The 19,397-nt window shown below is 43.3% G+C and overlaps 1 protein-coding gene across 3 annotated transcripts in view; it reads right to left on the bottom strand.

The window, feature by feature from the left end:
• The window catches only part of LOC142310214 (vasoactive intestinal polypeptide receptor 1-like), a 281,055-nt gene that overhangs the window by 124,963 nt on the left and 136,695 nt on the right, over positions 1–19,397 (bottom strand). For all 3 annotated transcript variants that reach the window (XM_075347700.1, XM_075347701.1, XM_075347702.1), the window contains exon 5: positions 5,442–5,539. In XM_075347700.1, coding sequence (XP_075203815.1) covers positions 5,442–5,539 — 98 coding nt within the window. The remainder of the gene's footprint in view (positions 1–5,441; positions 5,540–19,397) is intronic.

Genomic DNA, 19,397 nt, shown 5'->3' with positions numbered 1-19,397 from the left:
GCTCAAGATTAAAGTCCACATGAGACACCCAAAGAACCTAGATAACTTGGAGAAGATCTGCATGGAGGAGTGGGCCAAGATAACTCCAGAGACCTGTGCCGGCCTAATCAGGTCTTATAAAAGACGATTATTAGCTGTAATTGCAAACAAGGGTTATTCCACAAAATATTAAACCTAGGGGTTGAATAATAATTGACCCACACTTTTATGTTGAAAATGTATTCAAATTTAACTGCGCAACATAACTTGTTGGTTTGTAAGATTTATGCATCTGTTAATAAATCCTGCTCTTGTTTGAAGTTTGCAGGCTCTAACTTATTTGCATTTTATCAAACCTGCTAAATCTGCAGGGGGTTGAATACTACTTGTAGGCACTGTATTCCAATTAGCTAAATTAGGTTATTTTTGTTTTTTTCAGTCCACTTTTTACATGCGCTTTTATTGCATTTTGGACGTTGCAGTTTTCGTCTTTTTTCGGGAAAGTCATGTTTTAAATAAAATTGCTTTGTTTTTGATACTTCTTGGTATTTTGCTTTGACAAAACTTTATTGAATCAGTCATGCGTGGATTACATTTGTTTTCAGTACGTCTCCGCAGCATATGCATTTTTTACTTGTGGATTTTCAGCATCTACCGCAATCCTAGGGGGAAAATCCCCAAATAAATTAAATTGACACGTTGCGAATTTCAAAAATATCCCTCAGGTTAGTTTACTCGGCTTTAAAAAAAAAGAAAAAAAAGAAAAAAAAAAGATAAGACTGAGTTCACATGTCCAGAAATCATCCATTAGAACGGATCCAGCAGCATTCCCTTGGCTAAAAAAGTTGGGCAGCCAGAACTTATTAGTCCACTTGGAAGAAATTGATTGGCTATTTAGCCATCCGTTTTTTCTTTCATTTGTAAAGGATCCATTTTTTCCTTACTGGATCAGTTTCAAATGGACAATAGATAGCCATTTTCCATAGACTCCAATTATAAAAAAAGGATCCTGCATTGATTGACATGTGATCTTAGCCTAATGCGGGCGTCACAAATGACGATATATCGTGCGATATGTCGGCGGGGTCACGTTGTAAGTGACGCACATCTGGCATTGTTTGTTATATCGTAGCGTGTGACAGCTACGAGCGACGGTGAACGAGCAAAAATACTCACCTTATCGTTGCTCGTTAACACGTCGCTCATTTTCAAAAAGTCGTTTCTTCTCTGCGCCGGTTGTTCATCGTACCCGTGGTAGCACACATCGCTCCGTGTGACACCCTGGGAATGACAAACACAGCTTACCTGCATCCCGCCGGCTATGCGGAAGGAAGGAGGTGGGCGGGATGTTTACGTCCCGCTCCTCTCCGCCCCTCCGCTTCTATTGGCCGGCCACTGTGTGACGTCGCTGTGACGCCGAACGTCCCACCCCCTTCAGGAAGTGGATGTTTGCCGTCCACAGCAACGTCACTCAGCAGGTAAGCATGTGTGACGGGGGTTTAATGACTTTGTGCGCCACGGGCAACTAATTGCCCGTGACGCACAAACGACGGGGGCGGGTGCGATCGCATAAGTTTGGAATCTCTCTGTGTCACTTTGTAACCACGATGCTATAATGGACTATCTGTATCATATTTCCAACGTAGAAATGTCCCGGATGCATCCCACCCCAGCAGCGGTCGAACCGCTCGGACCCGGACGTCGCTACTCGTGGCTCGAGGGTCTCTGGCCCCGGGGGCTCGGGGTCCCACCGAAACGTGATGGGGGGGTTATTTACAGGGGAGTTAGGTAGTTTGTGACACCACCCATGGTGTGCGGTAATAGGGAGCACCGCCGCTGCCGTTGGGAGTACCCGGGTTGATGGAGTGGGCCAGCCAGATGACGTTACCTTCCACGGGTAGGGGAAGGCCCCGGGACTCTGGATGGTGGAATGGGGTGCAGGGGGAAGCGCAGGCTTGCTGGTTGCAGTAGTTAATCAGGTACTCACTCAGCACAGAAGCAGACGCTGACAACGTGGTAAACCAAGTATCTGGCACAGTATTTTTAGAGTGTCTAAGTGGCCCGTCAACTTGGAGCTTTCCGGGCCCCGCTCCCTACTAGGAGTAGCAGAGGAGCTGGCTCTCAGGAGCTCACGCTTGGGATTTCAGTGGGCTGCTTTGCTGGAAAGCTCTATCCTCTTCATTGCGCTACTGCCCCGATCTCTGAGCTTTGTGGGAACAGTCCATATAGTCCCTGTCCTCCGCAGGTTAATTGCCGGGTTGCTTGAAGCTTCTCACCGACCTAGGGTCCATGTACCCTGACATGCCTTCGGTCCCAGCCCGGCTATTGAACTGCGGCTGCTGGCTATCCTCCAAGACTAGCCAAGCGCGCAGTTCCAATCTCCCGCAACCGGGTCTCCGACTCCTCCAGGTCCAGATCACCGTCTATGACCTAGGCTGCTTTTCCCATGGAAGCTCCAACTCCCAACTTCCTCAAGCTCCTCACAGCTCGAGAGCTACCACTGAACTCTCTGCTCCCCTGGAGCCGACTCACTTGTCACCTCCCACCTCCCTGACTGACCCATAGGTGGGCGGCCTTATTCCAGCTTAGCAGCCTACTGGTGTGCCTGACAGGGTGTGGTGCGAGGTGTCACTAGGATTTGTAGATGCTGGTGGAGGCAGTACTGCAGATGGGAACCCAGAACCATGGGGGGTTGAGTCCTGCACTAAGAGTAAAGAACATGCAGTATCCTGTGACAACCTGACTAGTCCAGGGGCGTCACAGAAAGATACCACTGATTATTGACTGAGAATAGATTTTCTCCTTGCGAATAATTATCTGTAGCATATTTACAATGTAGAAAGATACCCTTACGTTAAACAGGTTGTTCGGTCTAAAATGATAGGTCTCCAGTCCCACTATGTGTCACTCTATGTGATTGCAAACACAAGAATCCTATCAGCAAACGCACTGGGAACATGCACAGCACACAATTGCGTCACGTGGCCGCCATTCCCAGCATAGAAACCTGCGAATCCTCACGCGCAAAATGCATGCTCTGGAAGGATTCTTAAATCTGCAGTGACACTCCATAACGAAGCTAACGAGAAACGTTCGTTAGGGTGGTGTGTGGGTCTGCCTCGGCACAGGTAATATACTTGGAGCTCTGGATCTCTGCTTTGCAAATAAACCATAATATTGACTCCTTTCTTATGACTAATATTGTTACCTCTTGTACATAATCTTGTGATGGCACACATAATACATTTCCTTGTACATTGAGCAATCATAGCAGGATTCAATTTATTACTCTATTAGGGCTTTGTATTTGTACCTATTATCAATTCTACACAGCTTGACTCCATATTGACTGAATATATTGAACATCCTGGATAAATTTTATTAGACAAATTTATCTCAATTCTGGGCATAATTAATATATGAAATTTAGTGTAATGAAATATTCATTATTATGCATGTATAATTATATGGTTTTCTTAATGCTGATTTTTCATGCTCCTTACAATAACCGAGGTAGACCTTTATTATCACACCTCATATTTTTAAATCTGTCTTTTTCTGTATATGTTTTTTAATCCTATTGCAATAAAGATTTTGATACCTTTTTGTTAAATTTGGTCTTTTGAGTGATTTATATAGAGTTTCTGTGTTTTACACTCAGAGACCATTGACTGACAATCTCCTTGTGAATAATTATCTGTAGCATATTTCCAACGTAGAAAGATACCCTTACGTTAAAACAGGTTGTTCGGTCTAAAATGATGTCTCCAGTCCCCCTATGTGTCACTCTATGTGACTGCAAACTCAAGAATCCTATCAGCGAACGCACTGGGAACATGCACAGCGCACAATTGCATCACGTGGCCGCCATTCCCGGCATAGAAACCTGCGAATCTTCACAAGCAAAATGCATGCCTGGAAAGATTCTTAAGTCTGCATGACACAAAGAGGAACTGCAGACTTATCACCTTAGACCGGACAATCCCATTAACCTAAGGGAAATATGCTACAGATAGTCCATTGTAGCATCGTAGTCACCAAGCAACAGAGTGACTGCAAACTTGTGGATTTAGCCCTGTTCACCCCTTTAAGCTATAATCCACCAACAAAGTTCTGCTTGGAGCCATATTGGATATCACATAGCTTTCTCACATACAGATTAATTCAAACAACTGAATTGGACACATTATATATCCTGGGGAGACTTTGGGTATTGGGGTACAATTAGGAACAATGTGATTGGTGTTTGGCCACAATTCACTCTCTGTAGCTGCCCAATGGTGTAAGAACAGGACAAAAGAGCAACAGGTCTTAGTATACAGATACTGAACAATCTTTGCACCGGAGGAACTGCCAGAGTAAAGTGCCAGGGTGGGGGCAGAGTGGCAGAGTACAGTAGAGTAGCAGGGCAGAGTGTCAGGGCAGGGTAGAGTGGCAGGGCACAGTGGCAGGGTAGGGTACAGTGGCAGGTAGGGTATAGTGGCAGGGCACAGTGGCAAATCACAGTGGCAGAGCAGGGCACACTGGCAGGTCAGAGCACATGCTGTATATAAGAGCCAAGGCCGCTGCGTAGAACGTAAGAATCACTTTATAATACTCACCTAAGGTGCGGTGCAGACTGGTCGGATGGGTGTCTCCATTCTCCGGTATCGGCGCCTCCTCTTTCAGCCATCTTTGTCCTCCTTCTTATGAAGCCTGGGTGCATGACGCATCCTACATCATCCAGACTAGTTGGCATTGAAGTCCTGCGCAGGCGCACTACAATTCTTTGATCAGTCTGCAGCGCACTGCCCCTCAGGTGTGTATTATAAAGTGATTTTTACGTTCTACACAGCGGCCTGGGCTCTTATACACAGCATGTTAGAATGCTGTATATAAGAGCCCACTGCTAGTGGCCGCAGCTTATAGTCGCCAAAACTTGTGACAGGTTCCCTTTAACTCACAGTGTAGTCCTGTCTATGATGATAATGAGACTGCTGAAAAATCCTGACAAATAGAGAGTATGTGTCTTGTATTAAGCCTAGTGGACAGTTTGAAAATCTCAAGATGTTTAATGTTTTAAAATTGAATAATAATATTAAAAAATAATTTTAAAAAATCCTCAAACGTTTGAAAAAGTACATTTAACATAAAAGCCTGATATAAACAATAGGATTTCTGAAAATACATTGTCTTTAACATCGTCAGATTTACAAACTTCACTTTTTTTTCTGGATAGTTTATCTAAAAGTCATGAACAGACAATATTTTTTACAGACACATTGGAAAAGCACAATAAATTATTATGATGATAAATGATACAATCCTACAGCCCATAATTCTGAAATGCAGACATTACCTGCAATCACTGTAAACTGTAAAATGATGAAAAATACAGTCAAAATAATCTGTATAATTTTTTTCAACTTAAAAAAAAAAATCACAAATGCCTTAAAAATAATTACCAGACCTAAATTACCTACCTAAAGAGGGAGAAGATGCTGATGGCGCTGACCAGTGCTAGTAAAGAGGCAGCATACCCACATGTGTACAGGATCTTCACTGTGTAGAAATGGCCCTTCTGAAATATAAAATGACTGACTTTAACACTTTCGGAGTTACATAAAATAGGGGTTCACAGTTTTTGAGGACTGAAGACTAAAGATGAGCAGACCCGAGGAAGTTCATTTTGACGGGTTCAGTGGGACATTAGATAAGGTTTGGTTTGGGACTTGACCTGAACCCCAATGGAAGTCACTGATTGAGCAGTTTGGGTCTTCGCCCACATGCAGCCGGCCATAAACAGAGCACTTCCGGGGGTAGGGGTGTTCCTTTTTTTGTTTGGTGCACATTACAGCCAATCAGGTTCATCATATCATAATATCAGCTTAAAGCAGTCTGCTTTGCCTTTGCTGGTTTTCAAAAATGGGGGGATCCAACATCTTTTTTTATTATTATTTATTTATTTGGTTACTAACTGTAAATCTATCTATCTTTATATCTCTCTATCCAACTATCTATCATTCCACATTTGTAACATAATTACCATCTACTTCAGTGTCATGTGTTCTTTTTCCTTTATATGTCACACGGACGTCATACACGTACACATCGATAAAGCACAGGGAAGGATGTGCCACACATGTGGTTTTTATATGCACATGTCAAGGGGGCCTATCGCTGTGTGTGATAGCAATTAACACAGTACAGCAGAGCTGAGCTATGTCTCCTAACTAACACATATGCAGCTGTAGCTCTCTTTTCAAAGTGCTGTCATCTCAGCTGTACTCTCCCCTCTTACACGCTGGCTGCCTGTGAGGTGGAATCTGAAGAAGGGTTAGTTGTAATCAACCACAGGTTTTTTTTTTCCAAATGTTAAAGACACACCTGGTGGTGGTCCTTGCTTCATTGGTATCCACACAATATGATCAAATCTTTTGAAAATCAAAATCTCCAACTTCTCCGATTTTTCATAAAAATAAATTTGAGTGAAATTCAATACTAAAACACTTGCAATTGCTCGTAAAATACACATGGGGAAGAGAGAGAATCTCGGTGTTAGGATTCGCTTACAACCAGCGTCGGACTGGCTACCGGAGGAATCTCCAGTAATACCAGACCTGGCCGCGGTTACCTGAACTGAACTCCGGAGCTCTCAACTGAGCTCTGGAGTGCAGCCTGCAATGAACTCTGGGTTTGCTGTACTGAACCGTGAGCACCAAGTGACTGACTCCCTGACGATTGTGGTACAATTCATGACATCTGCAGACAGGCTCGGCTGCAATCCAGAGCTCAGGTGACAGCTCCGGAGTGCAGCCCGGCCTGTCTGCAGCTGTCATGAACTGAACCGCAATCGCCGGGGAATCAATCACTCAGTGCTCAGGGTACAGTCTAGGCTGCACTCCGGAGCTTAGTTGAGAGCTCCAGAGTTCAGTGCAGGTAACCGCAGCCAGGCCTGGTATTACTGGAGATTCTTCCAGTAGCCAGTCCGACGCTGCTCACAACTGCGTATAATCAGACCTATTTTCATCCAGAAATGTTGAACGAGTGAAATCCAATTGATGCTCAATATGTCATGCGAGTGTGCAATTTATTTATTTTTTTCCCCTCGTCTAGCATCATTGACGTGTTTTTTTTTCTCCGCAGCTATTATTCAACAATCTTTTACAGGACCATTTACAGTGTTCTATGCTACAGAATAATAATCTACCCATAAAATTAAGATGGCATATGGATAGTCCGTGAGATGCCCGTGTTTTTTTTTTCTCGCACTCATTGACTTACATTAACAAGTCAGCCATTTTACACGATCACACACAGCATGCTGCAATATTTTTCCTCAGGCTGTATACATTAAGGATAACATCACAGATCAGCACTTAATCATTGAAGAATATTGGTGCGAGTGCAATCCGATTTTTTTTATCACATTGCACTCGTCTGAGTTGTACACATATGTGAGCAAACCCTTATGCTGAAAAAAAGAGCTTACACTTCAGAGGCGAGAAAGAGAGGATCTTCCTGACCATAAGAGCTGACAATTTACAGGGGAGAGATAAAGAGAGATGATCGCATTGACTATAAGTTTATCCTCTACAGGAGAGGACCCTGATGGCCAAAATTGCTTGGACTCTACAGGAGAGAGAGAACCCTGCTCGTCATAAGTGCTTACACTCTGCAGGAGAGAGAGGACCCTGCTGGTGAAAAGAGCTGACACTCTGCAGGAGAGATAGGACCCTGCTGGTCATAAAGCTTACACTCTGCAGGAAAGAGAGAGGATCCTGCTGATCATAAGAGCATACACTCTACAGGAGAGAGAGGACCCTGTTCCCCATAAGAGCTTACACTCTGCAGGAGAGAAACACTTTCCTAGTGAGTCTAGAGATGGAAAATTACTCTGCTGTTCAAACTGTGCTCCACTGGGAACTGCAGTGATCTGTTATCATCCAGGGACTGATCACCACTGTACAATGTATGATAATCCATAAGATGTCAAAGTTGGAGGGTAGTTGGGGAGGCCCATGTGACAATGCAAAATGGTGTTTGCCTGCTTTCAGCTTCACCAAGGGGGGAAATGGTGCCGGACAGTTTTTTTGTTTTTTTTTGTGAACCCCGAATCAAATTTCAAAATGTTAAAATTCGTGTGAAATGATGAATTTCAAGAGATTCAACTTCAACTAGATCCTCTGTGAATCAATCTACTCATCTCTAGTGTCTGTATTATGGGAGAGGTGAGATGGTCTTTTTCCCACTATTTCTTCACTATAGCATATGCCTTAGGGGGGAAAAGAATGGATTTTTAAGAACAATGATGCCATAATATCACTATTTAGTTCTATATTGGTACTGTATGAAACTATATGGACACAGTATAGCAATGTTTGGCCTCAGTGGCTGTTACAGTATAAGCCTCCATATAAGCAAAATATGATGCAATGTTTCTTATTATGTGGGCACAATTCATTTCTTTTCCCTGGGTACCATTTAGCCCTATGTGGGCACAGTATACAACTATAACAATGTTAGGGTCTGTGATGGAGATAGCTGAATCAGGGTTATTATGGACTGAATGAACACTGCAGGGACAGTATGACACTATATGGCACTGTATTGCTTTATGTGGGCAAAGTACCGTATTTTTCGGATTATAAGACGCACTTTTCTTCCCAAAAATTTGGGAGGAAAATGAGGGGTGCATCCTAGAATGCAAATGTAGCTTACCAGGAGGTAAAAATGGGTGCTATAGTGGCTGTGGGGCGCTGTACTGGCTGCAGTGGGTGCTGTGCTGATTGCGGTGGGGCCTGTGCAGGTTGCGATGGGGGCTGTGTGGAGCGTGTGCTGGGTGGGTGGTGTGCTGGGTGTTTCAGAAGTTCTATTGGCGGTGCGGGCTTCAAATAATGGCGCCCAAAATCGGTGTGTGCGCAAATGGAGCTCTCAGATGAAGATCTCCTCTGTGCATGTGCCGGTTCCGGCCCATTGACCTCCCAGCAGCGGATTTAAGAAAAATGGTACTCGGAAGTGGCACGTGCGCAGATGAGATCTTGTCATTGAGCCGAGAGCTCAATTTGCGCACACACCAACTCCGAGCGCCATTTCTTTGAAGCACGCGCTGCCGAAAGAGCATCTGTGACACCCGCCACACTGCCCTGCTCCACACAGCCAGCATGGTGCCTGAAGCCAGCACGGCCCCCACCGCAGTCAGCACAGCATTCCACTACACCAGTACAGCCTCTCCCTCCTGTGACCCTGCTCCACCACCGCTGCCACCCCCACCTCGGGTAAGACACCACCACCGTATAAGACAGACCCTTTATTTTTACCTTGGGGTGCATCTTATAATCCGGTGCGTCTTATAGTCTTATAAACTGAAAAATACATGATATTGGATTCTGTTAGCCGTGTATGGTTTTCTACAAACTTTGGCACTGTTTGGCGGTATGTGGACGCTATTCAGCTGTTCACAAGTAGTGTGTATTTCTCTATTTATTAGTTGTTGCTCTCAGTTTCTGTTAAGTGGCAGATCATATTTGCAATGGAAAAAGCCAACACAAACACAAACTAAAGTCACATTTAATTAAATGTTGTTGATCCAATTACCCAGGCAGTGGGTTTTGCCCCCCTCTAGTGTGCATTACTTAGATCCATTACCTGCGATACTATCATCCCTATATACCCTCTCGCCAGTAGAAATACAGGATAAATGTATGGTATAAATATAATTAGATAATTGCCAGTTTCTATGGAAACAGCTGTAACATTTTGTATGACATTTTCTGTAACTGCACACGGAGAGGGTAACACGCTATCGTGCGCAGAATATACTTCATATCGCAGTCTCCATAATGCATTTTACTTTTATTGAAAACTATGTCAGGTTGATAAGAAGAAAATTAATTTCCTGCAGCTGTTACAATGGTTCCTTAAAGCAACATTTAAGAAAATATGCTAAAATACAAAGTAAATAAAATAACATTATATAGAGTACAATAAAAAAAATCCAATTTAAAATAATAAAGTAAAAATCTCTAAAATATTAATCTATAACTAAAGATCTATGGATCCAAAAACATATTTTAGTATTCAGTAGTTGCGCCCAACATGGTCTGAAATTAAAAACATACTAAATACGTATCTACCAATTAGAGATGAGCGAACCTCTGAAGGCTCGAGTTCGGTTCGTCGAACGGAAGCTCCGTTCGACGAACGTTCGATGAACCGTTCGACAAACCTCTTGAACCCCATTGAAATTAATGGCAGGCAAACACAAACACATAAAAACACATTATAAATGTACACATACAGTTAATAAACATTGCCATTACATTTACAGGTCCCCGCGACGCGTCCTGCACTCAGTCTCCCACCGCTTTTCCTTCCAATAATCGCTGCGTCCTCCCGGCAACCAGCACTGATGATAGGACCTTCCGTGACGTCAAAAAAAGCATGTGACCAGTCACGTGTCTATTATCTCATTGGCTACAGACTGGTCACATGGCTATGACATCATGCTAGGTCCTGTCATCGCATCTCTCTAGTTCGTGGTGATCGTTCCAGCATCTCCATATACCGGCGAAATGCTCTGGCACATGGTCGGCTTCCCCGTTCTGCTTCCCCGTTCCGTTATTCACCGGCTGCCACAGCCGGTCAATAACGGAGATCACCGTTGCTATAGCAACCCACCTGTCAGCGGTGACGTCACTGCTTACAGCCTGAAGTCTCTGCTCGCTCACTCACTGAGTGAAAAGACTGCACGGGGAGCAGCAGTGTCTTCCTCCCATGCAGCGCTATCTGATGTAGTAGAGCTGCATGGGTTGAAGGAGAAAGAAGACAGAAGACCATGGATCGTGGAGGGCTGACAGGGAGTAATAAACATGGAGTCTCTAAGTGTGTCTGTGTATTTATTTCTATTAAAGTATTTTTTCTCTGTGTGGTGTCTTTTTTTAACCCTTTATTGGAGATTCTTAATGGCCGGGTCAAACTTGCCTGACATTAAAAATCTCTGGCTTAATGCTAGCTAGTAAAACAAAGCTAGTATTAACTCATGATTACCCAGCAAGCCACCCGGCTTCAGGGCTGCTGGAAGAGTTGGATACAGCGCCAGATGATGGCGCTTCTATGAAAGCACCATTTTCTGGGGCGGCTGCAGACTGCAATTCACAGCAGAGGGGCCCAGAAACCTCAGGCCAACCTGTGCTGCGGATTCCAATCCCCAGCTGCCTAGTTGTACCTGGCTGGACACAAAAATGTGGCGAAGCTCATGTCGATTTTTTTTTTTAATTATTTCATGAAATTTATGAAATAATTTAAAAAAGGGCTTCCCTATTTTTTTTGTTCCCAGCCGGGTACAAATAGGCAGCTGGGGGTTGGGGGCAGCCGTACCTGACTGCTGTACCTGGCTAGCATACAAAAATATGGCGAAGCCCACGTCATTTTTTTGGTGGGCAAAAAACTCCTGCATACAGTCCTGGATGGAGTATGCTGAGTCTTGTAGTTCTGCAGCTGCTGTCTGCTCTCCTGCATACCCTAGTGAATGGAGCATGCTGAGCCTTGTCGTTCTGCAGCTGTTGTCTGCTCTCCTCCATACAGACAGACAGCAGCTGCAGAACTACAAGGCTCAGCATACTCCATCCAGGACTGTATGCAGGAGTTTTTTGCCTCCCCAAAAAAATTATGTGGGCTTTGCCATGTTTTTGTATGCTAGCCAAGTACAGCAGACAGCTGCGGGCTGCCCCCAACCCCCAGCTGCCTATTTGTACCCGTCTGGGAACCAAAAATATAGGGAAGCCCTTTTTTTTTAATTATTTCGTTAATTTCATGAAATAATTAAAAACAAAATGATGTGGGCTTCGCCCAATTTTTGTGTCCAGCCAGGTACAACTAGGCAGCTGGGGATTGGAATCCGCAGCTCAGGGTGCCTAAGCTTTCTGGGCACTCCTGCTGCAAATTGCAGTCCGCAGCCGCCCCAGAAAATGGCGCTTTCATAGAAGTGCCATCTTCTGGCGCTGTATCCAACTCTTCCAGCTGCCCTGGTGAGGGGTGGCTCGCTGGGTAATAATGGGGTTAGGGCTAGCTGTATATTATCAACTGGCCCTAAGCCCGAAATTTATGGTGTCACGGTAATATTAGACATGGACACCATGAATTTCTAGTACAGATAAAAAAAAACCACAACACACAGAAAAATATTTTTATTAGAAATAAAACACAGCACAATTAGTGACTCCATCTTTATTGAAATAAATAACCCCCCTCCGCAGTAATCCTGGGTCAAGGGTCCCGCGCCGTCCAATCCGGATCCAATATCATCTGATCGGTTTGCTGGAAGGCAAAGCGATCAGATGATGTGTCAGGTTCAAGGGCCTGAAACACATGACTCAGCAGCTGATTGTATAAACAGCTTTTATATAATCAGCTGATGCATCAGTGCACTAAAAAAAAGAAAGAAAGAGACAGAAAGACAGAAAGAAAGACAGAAAGAAAGACAGAAAGAAAGACAGAAAGAGAAAGAAAGACAGAAAAAAGAAAGACAGAAAGAAAGACAGAAAGACAGAAAGAAAGACATAAAGAAAGAAAGAATGAGACAGAAAGAAAGACAGAATTAAAGAAAAACAGAAAGAAAGAAAGAAAGTCAGAAAGAAAGACAGAAAAAAAGAAATACAGAAAGAAAGAAAGAAAGTCAGAAAGAAAGACAGAAAGAAAGAAAGACAGAAAGAAAGACAGAAAAAAAGAAAGACAGAAAGAAAGAAAGAAAGTCAGAAAGAAAGACAGAAAGAAAGAAAGACAGAAAGAAAGACAGAAAAAAAGAAAGACAGAAAGAAAGAAAGAAAGTCAGAAAGAAAGACAGAAAGAAAGAAAGTCAGAAAGAAAGACAGAAAAAAAGAAAGAAAGAAAGAAAGAAAGAAAGAAAGAAAGAAAGAGAGAAAGAAAGAGAGAGAGAGAGAGAGAGAGAGAGAGAGGGAGAATGAATGAATGCAGCCTCATTCCGTGAAGCGGATCACAGCTGATGTCCGGCTACTCCCCTCTGTGCATAATTAAAATACAATTATAAATAAGGAATAATAATTAATTAATTTAAAATTGAAAATAAAAAAAAATCTTTACCAAGACAGCCAGGACTTGAACTCGTGAAGTTATGCTTCTTAGGCGAGCGCTCTATCCATTCAGCCACTGGTTCCAATGAGGAACATAGGCAGATTTTGTAGTCTTGAGGTCTGCAATGCAGACTGAAGTCTGAGGTGACAGCGCGATTCTCTTCATGTGCTACGTGGAGCAGACACAGAGCACTCGTGTTCTGTAGCAGAGCTGACAGTGTCATCTGGATTACTTCGGACCTGGAGGGGTATTTGGAGATTTTACTAAAATGGTGAAGGAGGATGGGTTTTTTTTGTCTTTTATTCGAAATAAAGGATTTTTCGCTGTGTGTTTCTTTACTTTCACTTACAGTTTAATCATGGAAGCTATCTCGGGGAGACGCCTGGCATGATTAACTGATTATTATGTATAACCCAAAAATAATGATAATAGGAGAAATTTTATAGAAAACCAAGAGAGAAAAACTCCTAAAATGTATACCTTTATTAATTAATTATTAAAATGTATCAATATAAAACGAAATTGCTTTTACGTAGTTTTTATATAAAAACACAGAGATTAAGTGCGTGTAGAGAGGTGATAGATCCGATTCGTGGGAGCAGTGTTTATTATTTTCCTATTCTCAAGGTAGGGACAACTCAGATAGTTGCACTTCTTACTCCAAATGGTTCTTATGGGGAGATGGGGGATACACTATCTATCCCTCCCTTTCCCCTACCTACCAGCGGAGGTGCACCATACGTTATTGGGTACCCCCCGCTCCACGTCGTCTCTCCCTATTTTCTCCCTGCAGCTAATCAGTTGCAACCGGGAGACCCGCCACCAAAGAAAATAGTGCAAATAGTCACAAAGCTGTTCAGCCGTACATAAAATATGTGCCAGCCAATATTACAGAAATTAGTGCAAATAGTCACAAAGCTGTTCAACCGTACATAAATATGTGCCAGTCGTATTGTAAATATTCCATATATCTCAGACCAATGAAAAATGTACTTTTTATATAAATACGAATTCCCAGCAGGGATAACTTATCTGCCAGAATCATCCGATAGTCTATCCCGTAATCCCGACTCGTTTCCCCCCTATACATTTTTCTTAGGGGTTCATCAGGGGAATAACTGATCCGAGGTTTGTTTCTATAAAAGATATAAATATATCTCTAACATAATGCATTCTAAATTCTTACAGTCACAATAGGTTCTCAAAAAGGAGTGCCTTTTGAAATCATTGAAGTATATTGGGGGAGCATACCTGGAGGACAAAATAGATGTCCGTAATCACAACATGGCATCAAAAGCCCATAATAGGGTCAAAACGTCCAATGTGTAGTCACTGGCTGCATTCAGAGTCCTGCAGGTCCCATAGTGTCGGCTGCCATGTGCTACCCCCTCCCTTATCCATCCCAGTCCTTTATATAGATGGACTTCTAAACGTTCCCGGCTCCCAGATGTCACCCCGGAAATGCTCCACTATGTCACTTCCGTTTCCGTTCCATGGAGTCGCATTGTTGCGCACCATGGAAACCAACCGGAAGTTATCTTAAGGTCACTTCCGCACCTGTGCAGTGTAGTGCGTTCCACGACGCAAAACCGGAAGTCACTAATCACGCCACCTCCGTACATGCGTGGTGCAATGTGGTTCACAGTGCCGGACCGGAAGTGACTGTTTACATCACCTCTGGTAAACGGAATCCTCCACTCCTTCCCAGTCTGCCTATTCTGCATATGGTATCGTCATCCCCAGTCATGCGCAGTGGACACATCACGGAGCTTTATAGACGATATCCATCCATACCATTCCGTATAGGTTACGGCAGGACAGCCTCTCCATGTATAGCTCCCAGAATTGGGACTATAACTCCCTGTGGTTCAGAGACAGGGCAAAAAACATATACATAGGGAGGCGTCCTATTCAAATGAAAACTCCCTATACTGTGGAGGATGGAGAACCCTAGAATCTGCGGACAACTCCTTATGTCAGCACTTTTAGGTGTTGCACCCTATGGTTACCCAAGGCCATATAAGTTTCTACCAATGGCAATTTAATATGTTAATGTTATCCAGCCAGAAACCATATCGTAATCCTGGCCAAATTGACCACAGGTCCATATAAGGCTTTCTAAGGGATGGAGGCTACTCTTAGAGAGAACCTTTGATCTAAATGCACACAAGATAAATAAATATATAGATACAACCCTGATCAGGAATATATCCGGTCAGGGAAAAAGAACTTGGCTATGTTATTTATGTAATACCTCTCAGACCCAGCATACCCAAATAAAGAAGGGGGGGCCCACCTGAACGCCTCTAAATGAAACTAATGAAGCTAAGACCCTCATTAAGTCCCTTTGGACTGACTGTATCAAGTAAGAAAGTCCACCGTGCCTCTCTCTGTAGTATTTTGATATCCCAGTTACCCTTCCTGATTGGCATAAGGACAACTTCGATTCCCTGAAATCGTATACTTTTTGGGTCTCCTTGATGGCATGTATTAACGTGTCTCGCTATGGGTGTATCTCGTTTATGCGAGATATCCCCCAGATGTTCCCCTATGCGGACACGTAATTGGCGTCTTGTCTTCCCAATGTAACGGAGTGGACATGTACACGTGCACCTATATACTACACCTTCGGTCCGGCAATTGACAAAATCCCTAATGTAAAAAACTCTTCCTGATTGATGATTCATGAAGGTTTTATTTTGATCAATAAAAGGGCAAAATTTACAAGACCCACACCTAAAGGTCCCATGGGGCTTCCTTTCCAACCATGTGCCTGATGATTTTTCTGCCACGTAGTGGCTATGTACTACATGGTCTTTGATGGTCTTACCTTTTCTATATGTAATACTCGGGTAAGGTGTAATACAGTCACTTATATCGGGGTCTGATCTTAATATCCCCCAATGCCGTCTCAAAATGTGCATGATTTTAGTGTTCTCATCATCATAGGAGCCAATCAGTCTGGTAATCTGCTGCTGTTCATGTTTGGGGTTAGTGGTTAGTAATGTCACATTTTGAGACGGCATTGGGGGATATTAAGATCAGACCCCGATATAAGTGACTGTATTACACCTTACCCGAGTATTACATATAGAAAAGGTAAGACCATCAAAGACCATGTAGTACATAGCCACTACGTGGCAGAAAAATCATCAGGCACATGGTTGGAAAGGAAGCCCCATGGGACCTTTAGGTGTGGGTCTTGTAAATTTTGCCCTTTTCTATATGTAATACTCGGGTAAGGTCTTGTAAATTTTGCCCTTTTCTATATGTAATACTCGGGTAAGGTGTAATACAGTCACTTGTAAATTTTGCCCTTTTCTATATGTAATACTCGGGTAAGGTTTTGTAAATTTTGCCCTTTTCTATATGTAATACTCGGGTAAGGTGTAATACAGTCACTTATATCGGGGTCTGATCTTAATATCCCCCAATGCCGTCTCAAAATGTGCATGATTTTAGTGTTCTCATCATCATAGGAGCCAATCAGTCTGGTAATCTGCTGCTGTTCATGTTTGGGATTAGTGGTTAGTAATGTCGCCCTCTTTTTCCCCCAGGCGGACTCAAAAGCTGTTTTTAGTACATGTACTAAAAACAGCTTTTGAGTCCGCCTGGGGGAAAAAGAGGGCGACATTACTAACCACTAATCCCAAACATGAACAGCAGCAGATTACCAGACTGATTGGCTCCTATGATGATGAGAACACTAAAAGCATGCACATTTTGAGACGGCATTGGGGGATATTAAGATCAGACCCCGATATAAGTGACTGTATTACACCTTACCCGAGTATTACATATAGAAAAGGTAAGACCATCAAAGACCATGTAGTACATAGCCACTACGTGGCAGAAAAATCATCAGGCACATGGTTGGAAAGGAAGCCCCATGGGACCTTTAGGTGTGGGTCTTGTAAATTTTGCCCTTTTATTGATCAAAATAAAACCTTCATGAATCATCAATCAGGAAGAGTTTTTTACATTAGGGATTTTGTCAATTGCCGGACCGAAGGTGTAGTATATAGGTGCACGTGTACATGTCCACTCAGTTACATTGGGAAGACAAGACGCCAATTACGTGTCCGCATAGGGGAACATCGGCGGGATATCTCGCATAAACGAGATACACCCATAGCGAGACACGTTAATACATGCCATCAAGGAGACCCAAAAAGTATACGATTTCAGGGAATCGAAGTTGTCCCTATGCCAATCAGGAAGGGTAACTGGGATATCAAAATACTACAGAGAGAGGCACGGTGGACTTTCTTACTTGATACAGTCAGTCCAAAGGGACTTAATGAGGTTCTTAGCTTCACTAGTTTCATTTAGAGGCGTTCAGGTGGGCCCCCCCTTCTTTATTTGGGTATGCTGGGTCTGAGAGGTATTACATAAATAAGATAGCCAAGTTCTTTTTCCCTGACCGGATATATTCCTGATCAGGGTTGTATCTATATATTTATTTATCTTGTGTGCATTTAGATCAAAGGTTCTCTCTAAGAGTAGCCTCCATCCCTTAGAAAGCCTTATATGGACCTGTGGTCAATTTGGCCAGGATTACGATATGGTTTCTGGCTGGATAACATTAACATATTAAATTGCCATTGGTAGAAACTTATATGGCCTTGGGTAACCATAGGGTGCAACACCTAAAAGTGCTGACATAAGGAGTTGTCCGCAGATTCTAGGGTTCTCCATCCTCCACAGTATAGGGAGTTTTCATTTGAATAGGACGCCTCCCTATGTATATGTTTTTTGCCCTGTCTCTGAACCACAGGGAGTTATAGTCCCAATTCTGGGAGCTATATATGGAGAGGCTGTCCTGCCGTAACCTATACGGAATGGTATGGATGGATATCGTCTATAAAGCTCCGTGATGTGTCCACTGCGCATGCCTGGGGATGACGATACCATATGCAGAATAGGCAGACTGGGAAGGAGTGGAGGATTCCGTTTACCGGAGGTGATGTAAACAGTCACTTCCGGTCCGGCACTGTGAACCACATTGCACCACGCATGTACGGAGGTGGCGTGATTAGTGACTTCCGGTTTTGCGTCGTGGAACGCACTACACTGCACAGGTGCGGAAGTGACCTTAAGATAACTTCCGGTTGGTTTCCATGGTGTGCAACAATGCGACTCCATGGAACGGAAACGGAAGTGACATAGTGGAGCATTTCCGGGGTGACATCTGGGAGCCGGGAACGTTTAGAAGTCCATCTATATAAAGGACTGGGATGGATAAGGGAGGGGGTAGCACATGGCAGCCGACACTATGGGACCTGCAGGACTCTGAATGCAGCCAGTGACTACACATTGGACGTTTTGACCCTATTATGGGCTTTTGATGCCATGTTGTGATTACGGACATCTATTTTGTCCTCCAGGTATGCTCCCCCAATATACTTCAATGATTTCAAAAGGCACTCCTTTTTGAGAACCTATTGTGACTGTAAGAATTTAGAATGCATTATGTTAGAGATATATTTATATCTTTTATAGAAACAAGCCTCGGATCAGTTATTCCCCTGATGAACCCCTAAGAAAAATGTATAGGGGGGAAACGCGTCGGGATTACGGGATAGACTATCGGATGATTCTGGCAGATAAGTTATCCCTGCTGGGAATTCGTATTTATATAAAAAGTACATTTTTCATTGGTCTGAGATATATGGAATATTTACAATACGACTGGCACATATTTATGTACGGCTGAACAGCTTTGTGACTATTTGCACTATTTTCTTTGGTGGCGGGTCTCCCGGTTGCAACTGATTAGCTGCAGGGAGAAAATAGGGAGAGACGACGTGGAGTGGGGGGTACCCAATAACGTATGGTGCACCTCCGCTGGTAGGTAGGGGAAAGGGAGGGATAGATAGTGTATCCCCCATCTCCCCATAAGAACCATTTGGAGTAAGAAGTGCAACTATCTGAGTTGTCCCTACCTTGAGAATAGGAAAATAATAAACACTGCTCCCACGAATCGGATCTATCACCTCTCTACACGCACTTAATCTCTGTGTTTTTATATAAAAACTACGTAAAAGCAATTTCGTTTTATATTGATAAATTTTAATAATTAATTAATAAAGGTATACATTTTAGGAGTTTTTAACTGATTATTACCCCGATTGCCACCGCACCAAGGCAATTCGGGATGAGCTGGGTGGAGTCCCGGGACTGTCACATCTAATGGATGCGGCAATTCCGGGCGGCTGCTGAGTGATATTGTTAGGGTGGTGGGCTCCCCATAATGTGGTGCTCCCCATCCTGACAATACCAGCCTCCAGCCATGTGGCTTTATCCTGGCTGGTATCAAATATTATTTATTTATTTATTTTACTGCA

This window comes from Anomaloglossus baeobatrachus, chromosome 5 (assembly GCF_048569485.1).
Source record: "Anomaloglossus baeobatrachus isolate aAnoBae1 chromosome 5, aAnoBae1.hap1, whole genome shotgun sequence".
Lineage (NCBI taxonomy): Eukaryota > Metazoa > Chordata > Amphibia > Anura > Aromobatidae > Anomaloglossus > Anomaloglossus baeobatrachus.
This window is presented reverse-complemented; position numbering and strand designations above follow the sequence as displayed.